General features: G+C 36.4%; 1 protein-coding gene across 3 annotated transcripts in view; it reads left to right on the forward strand.

Moving 5' to 3' along the window:
- PRKACB (protein kinase cAMP-activated catalytic subunit beta) overlaps positions 1 to 13,810 on the forward strand; it is an 81,219-nt gene that overhangs the window by 58,513 nt on the left and 8,896 nt on the right. For all 3 annotated transcript variants that reach the window (XM_066556096.1, XM_066556094.1, XM_066556095.1), the window contains 6 exons: positions 4,806 to 4,867; positions 5,782 to 5,910; positions 8,308 to 8,406; positions 9,406 to 9,488; positions 10,000 to 10,126; positions 12,293 to 12,388. In XM_066556096.1, coding sequence (XP_066412193.1) covers positions 4,806 to 4,867; positions 5,782 to 5,910; positions 8,308 to 8,406; positions 9,406 to 9,488; positions 10,000 to 10,126; positions 12,293 to 12,388 — 596 coding nt within the window. The remainder of the gene's footprint in view (positions 1 to 4,805; positions 4,868 to 5,781; positions 5,911 to 8,307; positions 8,407 to 9,405; positions 9,489 to 9,999; positions 10,127 to 12,292; positions 12,389 to 13,810) is intronic.

Genomic DNA, 13,810 nt, shown 5'->3' on the forward strand with positions numbered 1-13,810 from the left:
TTTTTTTTTCCCCTTACAAAAAAAAAAAATCCTGGCTTGCTGGCTCTTGTGGGAGATGTGATTGAGAATAACAAATACTGTGCATGTGGGAGGTGGGAGAAAGGCAGAGTAACTCATGGTAACTCTCAGGACTGCTCCATCTGTGACCCCTTTCCCTCTGCTGTCATTGCAATCCTGCAACCAAGAGGTCCTCACCCTCTTGATTTTTTTCAGAAACTTGCTTCTGATTCACTTGCCCTTAAACTGTGTTTTAGGTCAAAGTACTCATTACAGTACTCATACCCTTAGTTAACAGTTTTTTTATAAGCATGTTAACTTTTCATAGAAAAGTTGATCAATAAAACAAGCAAACATATTGTGAACTGTGTGAATATATGAATAGGGACCAATCTCCTCTTGTTTGGGGGTGGGCTCAGGAGTGTTTCTGTTTTGCATGTAGCAGAGTTTTTTCATTTGTCTGGGTATTGTTGGTTTGTATGCTTGGGGTTTTCTTTAATTCCTCCTACACTGGCATTATCTAGGAACCTCTGGATGTTGGGTTCCTCTTCCCTTAGAACACCGTTCCAGCAGACTTTCCTGCTTATCCTGCTGTTGCCTTGGTTCCAAGTACAGCTCTCCACAAGCCCCCTGTGATATGCAAGGGAGTAGCTGAGGCCTTGTGTTGTAGTGGTTGTAGCACTGCTTCTGACCAAGGTGAACCAGAGCAGGCAGAAGTTGTAAGACTGCTTCAAGCCGTTCATTTGTGGTCCTTGGCCATTATTCCATTTCTTCCCACCTTCTTCTGAATCTCACCAAATGTCCTGCTTTGGGTGTTTGCACTGCAGAGAACCTGCCTCTACTGCCAAGGCTTGCTCGTGCTGGTCACAAAGGGCTGGGTTTGTGCTGTGTGTTTGTGCTTGCCTGATCCCTGGACAGCTGGTGGATGCATCCTCTCTGCTTCCAGCTGGTGTTCTTCCTGCCATGTTCAGTTGTTTCTGCTGTGGTCCTTGTTGTGCTGGTGCTGTTACCTGTGCTTTGCTGTCTCCTTCTAGTACCTTCCTTTCTTGAGCAGCAGCTCTCCTGCTTTGCTTTCAGCCTCCTGCGCTCCAGCTTCCAACGTACCAGCAAACCCAGTCTGAGCAGTGTTTGTTGCTGGTCTGTGCATACACTCCTTGCCCCACTCTCATCTTCACTTTGCTCAGCCACAGACAAGTGATCCTTGCTCTTCAGTGTTAATGGGAACCTGTATATCCACATCCTTAGCTCCTTTTTTCTGACAGCCATACCAAATTAAATCATGCTCATATGGTGTCCATACCAGATCCCTGTGTACATTGCACTTTGCATACAGTAACTTCAGCTGTGCAGATTAGACTTCTCAAGTTGCTGTTATTGGGTAATAGGACTAAAATCTGATGGAGATTTCTTTTTTTTTTTGGAGACTGCTTGCCATTTCTTTGCTATCTACCACATGCCATGCAATTCACACATGCTGTCTTCTGGAACAAAGTGCTAAGTAGTGGGAAGATCACCCGATTACAGGTTTTATTGTGATCCAGCATGCTGTGATGAAGATAGATACACTATTGTTAGCAACAGTTCCGTGGATGTGTATGTCTTGGAATAGCTTAATAATTAAAGATGCCAACTTGATCTCCTGAAGTTTTCTAAGCTGTGCTTATTTCTGTGATGCATCATCTTTTTTTTCATACTGATTTTAGCTGCCTATGGTGATTTTTTTTCTTTCTTTGCTCAAACATTCTGTGATTTAACATGAGTCATTCTGTCTGTGTGGGAAAGGGCTGGTTTATTACAGGGTCTGTTCTTGAGTGGGGAGGGGAAAGGGTGGAATGTATTTGTGTTTTCTATGTGTTTGTTGTGGAAATGCATAAAACTTTTTTTTCTTCTTCTCTTTCTTTCCTCTCTTCATCATCTCATCTGTGTGGGTGAATGTTCCTGCAAACCCTTGGGGAACCTATAGAGACGTTTGGTATGCTCATTCCTTCATTAGTGCCCAAAGTCACAGATGCTAGGTACAGTTTAGACTAGAAAAGCAAACAAGAGCCACATCATCACAATGTAAGGTGGCTAAAAATGTGCACTTGAGGAAAACCTCTAAGTCATCATCTATTACACCTATTTGTTTGCATCATCACAGTAATACCAATAGCCACTGCTACCCAGTTGGCGTAAATTTTGATTCTGCACTTGAAAGTAGAAATTAAATGTGTTCTCCTCTAGCAAGAGCTGCTGTTTTGTGCTTGAGAGATAATTTTCAAAAGTTCAAATTCCAAGTTGTGTTTTGAGAAGTGACTGAAGTGCATGCGCTTAAATTGCCTAAGTTCTATTTGAAAGCACCTGCGGAATTGTGTTGAGGTGTAGGAGCCCAGGTGACCTCTGAAAGTGAGAACCAGGCATAATTCAATGTACTCTGTCATTAGGAAGAAACTGATTTTAATAAAACTGAGCACAGAACATTAAACTGTTTTTAAAAGACAGTGATTTTCAGATAAGTTATTACCCTTGGGTAGCTTTATTTTGAAAATTTATATTCAATGCTGCTTTCTATGAAAAGAGGGCCAAAGTAAAGTAGAACAATGTAGGAGTTTTGTTGCAGGAGAGCTTGTGGCTTAATGGTATTCTAGAAATGAGAGATTTTTCTCATGAATCCACAATTTGAATATTTCCAGCTGGATCACATTTAGTTCATAAACAGCATTCTTTATTCCATAAGTAGAACAGAGATAAAAATGACTGTAAATGTCATTGCATATTTTTATAAATACTGAATAGTCATACTTCAATGTGAAATAACTGGCAACTTAAAATATTTATTTATATGAACAGAGATGGCATGAGGGATATTTAAACATATGTACTGTAATGACATTTAAAAAAAAAGTAATTACTTTGTGTTGTGGTTATGCTATGTAGTGTTAATGTTCACTTCTAAGCTACAGCCGCTAAAGTTTGAAGGCTCAGCTTTTTGGTAATCTTAATGATTTTCTTGGGGTTTTTCTCTTGTCATTAAGAGAAAATATTTGTGCTACTTTGACATAAATTGATGTTTGAATAACTGTATCAGTATTCCTCACTTGATCAAGTCATCTCTGTTCTCCTAATGGAAAAAGGATCATCAAACATGAATTTGGACATTGCTAGTTTCCCGTTTTTGTGTTGAAAATTATTTCATGCCACAGGAAATCCTGTCCTATCTTCAAATTAGGATAATTAAAAGTCATTACATGAATAACCTCTATAACTTATAAACAAAGGAAATATTTTCAACACACAGGTTAACATTTTTTGCTGATTAGCCACTAAAATATTTTTAACTCTCAGTTAGTTTTAATACTGCTTCACCAGTTTCTTTGATACAAACTGTGTTTTTATTGCTCTTCTTAACCATAAGTTTAGAGTACTGAATATGTTCCTCCTCTATGATGTTGCTTGTTTCTCTTCAAATAACATTGCTGAGTGGATATCATGCTTTATACACTTTTTTAATGTTGAGGTCAGCCAGAACTGTTGACAACTTCTATGAAATTACCATTTTATTTAGTGCTCCATCAGAGCCAGTGGTAGTGGGAGCCATAAACCTCCTTAGAGTGTTTTGTGATAATCAAGTCCCATAGCACACCCAAGAAGGGGGGAAAAAAGGAAAAAAAATAATTTACAACCAGCCTTCTCCAGGGCTGCTGCTGTTTTTACTGTTGCTGGAAATGTACCAGTATAAGAAGAGTATTTTTGAAGTTTTCTTTGTCAACATTAGTATTCACTGAAAAGTACAAGGAAGTTCTGATTCATCAAGTGTTTTGTTTACAACCTGTTATAAACCTAATTTTTTGACTGTCAGAATGTAAAATTCAGTTGCTAAAACACAGAGTGCTAGATATTGACCAGAATAATCTTGGCATATTGCGGTGTATTTTTAGCAATTGCTTGTGGCAGAACGTCACAGTACAGAAAAAACACTGTTATTAAAGTTGTGTTATGTGAAATGATTCAGAGAACACACAACCAGTATGATATTTTCTTGATTCTGTGAGTCTTTCAGAACCACAGCAATGTCTGAAACACCTCCATTAATGACTGTGCATGAAGTAATCCTCATTGATCTGGCTGAGCATTGATATTCAAAAAAAAGAGAACAGATGAGAGATGATCTAAACAAAATATTTTGGTGCACATTTTAAACAGTCATCCAGAATTTTGCCATTGTACATTCCTTCAATTTCAATGGAAAATCAATATTAAAACTGCATATTCTCTGACTGTGGGCATGCCTAATGTGCAGTGTTGTTGTAGCCCTGTGCTTTGTCTTTGCTTGCAGTAATGCTGTCCATTTGGTCCTTGAGCTTGCAAACAGCCTTTAAATAAAGGTGATGAGGGGAAAAAGCAATGAGATTGACATTACACTCAAGCAGCTGAAAGAAAATGCAACATTTAAAGAGATAAGAAGTCAATCTTTGTGGAATGGCTATTTATAAATGTCAGGTGTTTGGTTTTTTCCCAGCTGAATTAAGAATGTCTGACATCACCTTAAAGCCTGCTTGCCTATAGAGTATTTGAGCTATTAGAGCTGGTAAAGTTGAAGTAATTTGTGTAGAATGATGTAGTTACTGCAGAAAGCTTAGATATCACCTGGAGATACAGTAGAAATTCTAGAGGCATTGATGCTTGCTTTCATCCATGGTGAAAATAGCATATTATCAGTTGAAGAAAGAAGTTGATAATGAAGTTTATATATTTTATTAACAAACCATCTCCATTGCACTCATGATGAATTATATTAATTGAAATGTACCTTTTTTGTGTGTTTTCAGTGAAAGAGTTCCTAGCCAAAGCCAAAGAAGACTTTTTAAGAAAATGGGAAAGCCCCCCTCAGGTATCAGTCATTTAAGCATTCAGTAATTTTCTGTATTGCATTTTTTGGATAATGTTATCAATATGTTATCAGTCTGTAATGAGTAGTGCAGAAATAATTTTAGTGCAATTTGTAAAGGAGTTTCAGGTTATTTTAATGCCAGCTTTGTCACTTTCATCGAAGTTTATCAACAAAGATTCTCAAGTCTTCTCCAGATTTGAGCTGATAAAATGCTCCCACTGAACATTTTCTCTTATGAGAATGATGTTCACAATGAACATGACAAGACTCAAGGCCTATTGGCATGTTTTTAGTTGGCTTTTTTTTAATACCAGAAGCATTGGCACATCTGTAATTTACCATGTTAATAATTTCTGCCATGCTAGTAAGTGGAATTAAGAGTATTAAGACTACTGCATAGTGCTTGGGAGCTGGTTAAGGAGCTTGTTAGAGTGAAGTCTTGTGAAATTTGGGATTTTGGGTAAGATTCTTGTTCTAATGCAATATTTGAGATGCTATGGAAATGAATGTCTGAGAAAATGTACTTGGGGATGTGCTCTTCAGACAACTCTCATGTAGAACTGTCTCTTGATGTTGGGGTCTTTTGCATGTTCTAATATTCTTGATCATGAAGCATGAAGGTATTATTTATCTGCATGTTATATTCATGATCTGTTTACTGCTAGATGTTCCTTACTAAGCATGTATGGACAGCTGTATGGACAAAGTACAGAAATGATGATTCTTCTGTTTTAATGAGTGGCATGTAAAATCTCTTTTTTAAAATCTGACCGATATCAAATTATAACAGTGTAGTTGGCTATAGTTATCTTTGTTAAATGTAGTATTTCCCAACTCTTTTCCATAACTGAATTCATACAGTTAAAATTCTCTTTGGTATTATTGTAAACAATGTGATTATATCCTACATATAGAATACTGCTGGCCTAGATGATTTTGAGCGGCAAAAAACCCTTGGAACAGGATCATTTGGGAGAGTAATGATGGTGAAACATAAATCCACAGAACAGTATTATGCTATGAAGATACTGGACAAACAGAAGGTTGGTATAATTCATTGGGGGTTTTGTGCTACAGAAGAGTGATTTTTTTTTTTTTTTTTGCATAGAAAACCCCATTTCTTGCATCTAAAGTATTCTCCTGTTATAATGGTATCTAACTTGTATTTTTAAAAAATCTAATGAAGTTAAAATGACATTCCAGCATAGTAAGCATAGTACAAGTAAAGGCAGCCCAGCCATTTCCACCTATGTGGAAATGTGCCTCAGCATTACTCAGCATGGCTGGTGGCATCCTGCAGCAGAGAATCCCAGTGCTGCACAAAGAGTCCACCACCAAACTTCAGAGTCTCAGCTGTTTTTTTACTTTGAACCCTTTTTTTGTGAATGGCTGACTTGTGATTACTGGAGGAGTTTAGGAAATAACATCTTACTTCAGAAAGCTGCCATAAAATACTTGGAGTTTTGGGTTTTTTTAAAAGTTAATTAAATTCATTACTACCTCTCAAAATTGGAAAGTTATCTGGAAAAAGCAAAAAGGTCACATTTTTAACAACTGCAGTGGACTTGCAGTAAACAATTCCCAGGATTATAAAGATGTTTGCATCCAGACATCAGTCTTCTTTCATAAATTAGATGATTTTGTATATAATAAGAAATCTTGATGTGTTCCTTTATGAAATACCTGTTTTTTCAACTTATCTTAGCATAATTATTTTTTATGTATTCTATTAGAAATATATTAGTAGCTTCCATTAATTGTTAGAAAAATAGAGAATACGTTTCTGTCTCTTTGTTTATGACAGAAAACATCCAGATGTCTGAACTTAGACAATGGGCAGGCTGCTTATAATTTTTCATTTCCATTTTGCTTGAAAAAAAGGGAAAGCATCCAGTGTATGTCTTTGTTATCCAATCTCATGCTCGATTCATAGAACATGAAAAAAATGTAATGGATGTTGATGCAGCCTGGAGTTTTCTGTGTAAGGATTTTATTCCTTTGTCTGCCTTGAGTTAGGAAGGCTGTAACATGCCACTGCTTGGCTAGTTTAATTAGGTAATTGTTTTTGGAAAGAAAAAAATCCTGAACAAGAGCCTGGGCACAAACAAGCTGTTGGAGAATCTGCCATTATACCATTTGGTATATGGGAAGCTGACACTGGCCATGCCCTGAGTCTGTGCTGAAGTGTGAACAAGCTGGGTCTGAAGCCCCAGTTGGACATTCTGAAGTGTTAAACAGCAGCCTCAGCCTCTGGTGTTGCTCCACCCCCCTGCAGTCCCTCACTGGGAGGAGATGCAGGAGCAGGACTGAAGTCTGGTCTGGCGTTGCAGCTGAATACCTCACAGACAAGAGCCTTGGCTTTCTTGCTTGGATGGACAAGATCTTTGCAGCACTGTAGCTTTTTAGGGATGAAGGAGATACTTCCCACAAATGAGTTGATTTGAGCAAAACTTTCTTTGTACCCTGAAGATCTGGAATTCAAAATAGGTTTCATTTCCTTAAATCATTATTTCCTTTGTATGATGTTTATTTCAAAACAGTAGTGAGTTTTTTTATATGTACTACTTTTTGCTTCTAAAATTAAATTTAAATATTATTTCATTCAGGGTTGGAGTATCTTGATTATCTTTTATTTATAGCAGTTAGATTTGATTTCCAAACATAAATGAAGACTTGTTTTGATCACTCATGTACATTTTCTTCTCTTTTCCTGTGGAGTGAGGAAAAAAAACCTTAACTTTACTTGGAAATCATGCCATTCTGAAAATGGGTTATAGATATCTTGTGCAATTGGGATTAAATAAAATGGATGTAATTCATTATGCACCGTGGGGGTCTAACACAAGAAAACTGATTATTAATTGCTGAGAAGGAATGATCAGAAACCTGCCACTTGCTGCCTTGTTAGCACCCTAATATTTTAATGGATTATAAGAAGTAACTTGTTCATAAAAATGGAGATTTTGAATTTGTATTCTCCTTAGTTTTGTCACTAATGTGTGAGCTGTATAACATAAGCCTGTTTACTTCTGTTCACAGGTAACAAAATTCATAATTAAGTGTGTCCTAAACAGTTTCCTGCCTTTCATAGCAAAGGGTCCAAAGATCAAATGGATTTTAGTGAAGTGCTGAGAAAGTATGGCCATAATAAACTTAAACCTTTCATAGAAAATACAGACAGGTTTTCCTTACTGACTCTTACACTCAGCAAATAGGAAGAAACACTGTTTGTAGAGTTGTCTGCCAACCATATTACACAAGTGTTACTCTTTAAAAAGTAATTATCCTTTCTTGGTGCTGTTACTGTACTAGGAATCCATAAGGTTTTTCATTTTCTGTAAAGTTACAAATTTGCTTTCAACTAATTGTTTAACATTGAAAAGTTTATCAAGAGCTATAAAATATCACACTTAAGCTGAAGATTGTTTTTTCTCTCCTAGGTCGTCAAACTGAAGCAGATAGAACACACACTGAATGAGAAGAGGATATTACAAGCAGTGAACTTTCCTTTCCTTGTTAAACTGGAGTATTCTTTTAAGGTATTCATTACTTTCAAAGTAATTGTTGGGTTTCAGGGAAGTGCATGCTTACACTTTAGATATTAAAATATTTAACTTTTACTGTACAATAGTTCAAGTATTTTTGTTTTCAAAGATGCTTCTTTTGGCACTGATGCCAGGGCTTGAGTAGGAGTGGAGTGCACTCGTGTACACTTCATATACTCCCGTTCATCAGGTAATGTTTGAAAGGATATCTCCAAATAAAAAAATAAAAATTAAATTAAGTTAAACTCCTCAGAGTTTTCTCTTCTCTCGGAGGGCAGCTGGATTGTACAGCAAGGGAGCTTTAAGGCATCATTGTACCTTTGAGAGATACCAAAGCGTGTCTTCTGTACCACTATATAGAATGGTAAATTTGTAATTGTTCTGCAGATCTTTTTGCTTGAGATTTATACCTGAGGCAGGTCTTAATGACAGTTTTAACCATGAAGGACAGTTTTAACATGAAGCTCCTAATTTAATGACAGTACATACTAGTCAGTCTGTAAAGAAATTGAGAAGCTTTCTAGTTTATGGAGCGATGTGTGCCTTCTTTGTTTCTTTTTTCTTTTTTTAATTTTAAATGAGCACACATGTTCTACCTTAATCTTTAGAGGTTTGAGGTTTGGGGCAGGAGCTGTGGAGACAAGAATACTTCAGGTTGTCAGTTATAAGTATTGAAGAGTTCAAGGTCTTGTCTTGCAGTGGGCATCTTACCCTCTCTTCCATCAGGTCTCTTACACACCAGTCTGCATCTGGACCTCGCTAATTATCTTTATCAGATTTGCTTTAAAATATATTTCTTGAGATATATGATGCTTCTTTTGCAGTTTTTGAAGAATTTCTACCTATGTTGCATTACATTTGTCAATGTCATTGGATGGCTACAGTTTTTCATTTTCATTCATTAATAAAATGTGCTCCACATAGGAGTTGTAGAGACTCTAGCATGCCTAATGTGCATTTGTGTGTGTTTACTTGTCCCCCTAATTTCCTTAGGACAATTCTAATTTATACATGGTAATGGAGTATGTTCCTGGTGGAGAAATGTTTTCACATCTAAGAAGAATCGGAAGGTTCAGGTAAGAGTATTAATGACACTATTCCTTTTAAAAATCCTAATTTGCTGATTTGGGAAGAGGGGTTTGTAAAATTTGTTAGCATTGAGGAAAAAATTCTGAAGGGTTAAGTGCATTTACCCCTTGTTCAGTGGACTTAAATTAGGCCGTGAAGAACTCCTGTTTATTTTTCATTTAGTTAATACAGGCATTTGTGATCTGTGCATGATAGAATCTTGGAATTCCTATCATATTGTCACTGAAATTCATGGTAGTTTCTGAAAGTAAAATTTGAAGTCAAAGCTCTGCACTGTGGGATACGTTTACCTTGATTTGCATGTGTATTTTAGCTGCAAGACATTAATTTAGGGAATGTATGTATCAATTCTGAAAATGTTTGTTTTTGCTCTTTCTTGTTGCACAGTAAAAGAACCAGTTAAAAGATACTTACTTTGTCTATCCCTGACAGTTAGGTGGTTGTTTTGGTACCTTAGCATAGCATTGGGATACTTAATATTCTTTTAATTCTTCACAGTGAACCACATGCACGGTTTTATGCAGCTCAGATAGTGCTAACATTTGAGTACCTCCATTCATTAGACCTCATCTACAGAGATCTAAAGCCTGAAAATCTTTTAATTGATCAGCAAGGATACATCCAGGTATGATATTCTTCATATATTTAGAGATGAAGTTTTGTCTTGCAGTGTAGATTTAGGTAATTTGAGAAAATGTGTTTAGAATAAATGGTCTGTTAGCATGTTTGTGTGGAGCATTCAAATGCCATACAGTCTACTAATGGTTAAAACCCTTGGGTTGTACTTCCTCTGACTAAAATTAAGTATGCACAGTAGAGCTGTCTGCAGTTGAGCCAGTTGTCAGGATTTCCCTTGGGGTCTGTGGTGAGAAGTAGGTGATTACATGGCTCTGTTCATCTGACCTATTTTATACGTCTGCCCTAGAACAAGATGAAAGATGCCCTAAAATGTCTGTTTCTCTGCACTGTCTGTATAAGGAGTTTAGGAAAACCACCTTAGATATTAGCTCTGGCATGATAGTACTTAATGTCCATCAGATGAATCCCACCCTTGGAGAGTCTGAGCCTTCCCAGCACAGCTGGGGTGGGAGCTGAGTTGAGGTCTGCACTGCAGTACTCAAAGAACAGCTTTTGTTTTACAACAGCCTCTCATGGCACCTTCTCATCTTCCTCTTATCTCTTATGTTTTTAGCTAAATGGCAAATGGGAAGGCAGAGTGCAGCAACAAGCACTCTGCAATGCTGTGCAGTTCTTAAACTTAAAACGAAGTTCTTCTTCCCTCATTGTGTCACCTTTTGCCACAGCAGAATCTAAACAAGAAAATACATAATAAAAATGTTTGAGAGAAGTGTAAAGAATTCATATCTCATATCTTATGTTGTTTATAACTGTAAGATAATTTTGCATGGAGTCTAAGATAATACTGTAGGGAGAAGATGAATACAAGTTTAATGTAGCTGGGGAGCACCATTAATGTATGGCTGGTTTACTCCATTTACTGTGACTGCTTTACTCCAGCACTGGCAGCTCCCTCTGTGCAGCAGCATGTTTCTGTGATGGTGGCAGAGGGAGGCTTGTGTTCATATGTTGATGCTGCAGCTCCAAATTAATTTTCTTTTTGTATTTTAAAGCCATTACTGTTTGTCCCATGTCTGCAGTGTATTCTTCATACATAGACTGATGTGCATTCCCAAACACAGAAATTATTCTTTGCTGACTGAAGCAGGTCTCTCCAGTCAGCATGTCACCCACTCCATTCAGTTCCAGCTGCTGATGCTGTTGTTTCTACCAAAAATGAAAAAAAGCTGCCTTGATAGTTTGGCTTCTTCAGTTGTGACATAAATGTACAGCAACATCAGCACAGGTTATTGTATAATTAGCAGTGATTCTCATTTGGTACAGTATGTTTTCTCAAGGAATGGGTTGAAATTGAAACCAAGAAGGAGTAAACAAAAGAAACAAGCACAGACTTAATAGCTTGAAACTGATCCCAGAATTCCACATGTAATTACCTGGGTTCTGTACGTATTCCGCAATATGGTCCAGGCAAAACCACAGACAGTGTGATATTGCATACAGAGTTCTGAAAACTTACTGTAGAAAACATGACAAGTGAAATGAGGAATTTATAATGTCCAAGTACTTGCCATTTGTGGATACAGTTATTGCTACATTTCCCCCCCTCAGGCCTCAAATAAACAAACTTGACTCAGATGATGCTTTCAAAGATACTCAGAATCAGAAGTTACTGGAAGACCTCTTCTATGTTGTCTTATTCCCACACTAATTTTACATATGACCTTTATACACTTATGCAATAAAATTCAAAATTTACAAGACTGGGGGATATATTGATCCTTTTTGTGATTCATTTATTTGTTAACTAAAGGAAAAGATAAATATCTTATTTATATTCTTCAAATTTTCAGCATTACAAACAGTCTGATGTTACAATGTAACAAAAAATAATAATGTAATTGCAGTACATGTGGAAGATTAGTAAACCATAGTTTACTGATCTTTTAAATTATAAATAGAAGCTGATGTCAGGGTGATAATACATATTTTGTGTTCTTTATTAATTTTATCATGAGCCCTATTTATCTGACTTAGAAGTACCAGGAAGACTGACTAATAAAGACACATCTGACTATATGATACTATGTGCTTTGAGAAATTGAGAAATTTTTCCCCTGTAAAAAAATGGCTTTTCAAAATATTTCTAAAGTACTTCATTTTAAATTTGTTTGTAGCAACGCACTTACAATCAATTTATTTCTTCTGGTGACAGGTCACGGACTTCGGCTTTGCAAAAAGAGTAAAAGGCAGAACTTGGACGTTATGTGGGACTCCAGAATACCTGGCACCTGAAATAATTCTCAGCAAGGTACTTTATCTTGTTACTCAGCCATGCATTTGATGCAGTTAAAGCTTCTCACCCAGTTTTCAAGCTCTGAGGGATAAACAGTTGCTGATACTTCCAAAAATTAAATCTTGATTAGTCGATTGACAAATGACACAAAATGCAGTCATTGCATTGTAAATACTTGTCTAGTATGCCAAAACTTATGCCAGATAAGGAATTTTCACATAACTGTACCAAACTTCCTACATCTGCTTGCCATGTAACTTGTGAGGAGCAAAGAGATTTAAAGAACCTGTGATTAGGTTATTTAACTAACATCCTTATCAGAAGAACAGATCTGAGTGATTACATTCTGAAGTGTTAACACACTAGAACAAGAACTGTGTATGGGATGAATCAGTTGTCATTACATAACTAGTTGCAGAGTTTCAGGTTTAAGGCATTTGACATCAAATCAAACATGACAATCCACTGGTTTTACACGTAAAGCACATGCAGTCTTAGCTGACTGTAGATCTGTGTGTCCATTACTTGCATTAAGTGTTCCAACATTTAAAAAAAATTATTTATCCTATAGCTGTTTAACTGCAGCACTGTATGTTTTGCAAATGGAAAATGTAGAACTGCTTATGCTATAAAACAGTCGTAGTGCATAATGTTAAAGTACATATTTAACATGTGCTTTATTAAAGGGTATTAATTAAATACCCTTTACAGATCATCAAAAGTGAAAAAAAATACTTTGTTTGGAGAAAAATGTTTGTTGTTTGCATGTTTTCCCCCTGTGCAGCTAAAACAGCAGAAAAAATTACAATGCATCTACTACAATGTCTTCACAATAGATTTTCCTTAAAGGCTGAGTCTGAGCCCTGAGCTTTGTAAAAAATCTCAGAGAACATATATGAAGTGGATGGGTTTGGTGGTTTCTTTGTCTTTCTTAACATTGAATTGGACCTACTAATGGTTTAAGGTTCAGGCTTTTAAGATCAGATCATAAATTACTCTAACAGCTAATTAACTAAACTTTTAAGCTCTTGTAGCTGGTTAACTGCATATGAAACGGAATGTTCCAAACTCTGGATAATCAAGCAAAATGGTGTCAGTGTACAATATAAGAAATGTTGTTATGTATGTTGTTGTAATGAAATTTCCTTAAGCTTTGAAGAATTATCAGTCTGTAAAAAAACTGTTTTGATTTTAAATAAATAAGTTGTGCCCATTTACCCAGGAGTGTAAAGAAATCACTGACACTCATCAGAGGAATGTGTGCAAAATGCTTTATTTCCATCACTATTTCACTGTCATTGCTGTATTAGGTTTTAAGTGTATTGCTGTTGGAATCTGTGAATGCCAGTTTGGTTGGTGTCAGGTTGTAAGTTCTGCATTAAATGAACAATAATGTATTTGCTTTCTTTGTATTGCATAAATACATAGGTCTATACT

Source organism: Molothrus aeneus, chromosome 9 (assembly GCF_037042795.1).
Source record: "Molothrus aeneus isolate 106 chromosome 9, BPBGC_Maene_1.0, whole genome shotgun sequence".
NCBI classification, from domain to species: Eukaryota; Metazoa; Chordata; class Aves; order Passeriformes; family Icteridae; genus Molothrus; species Molothrus aeneus.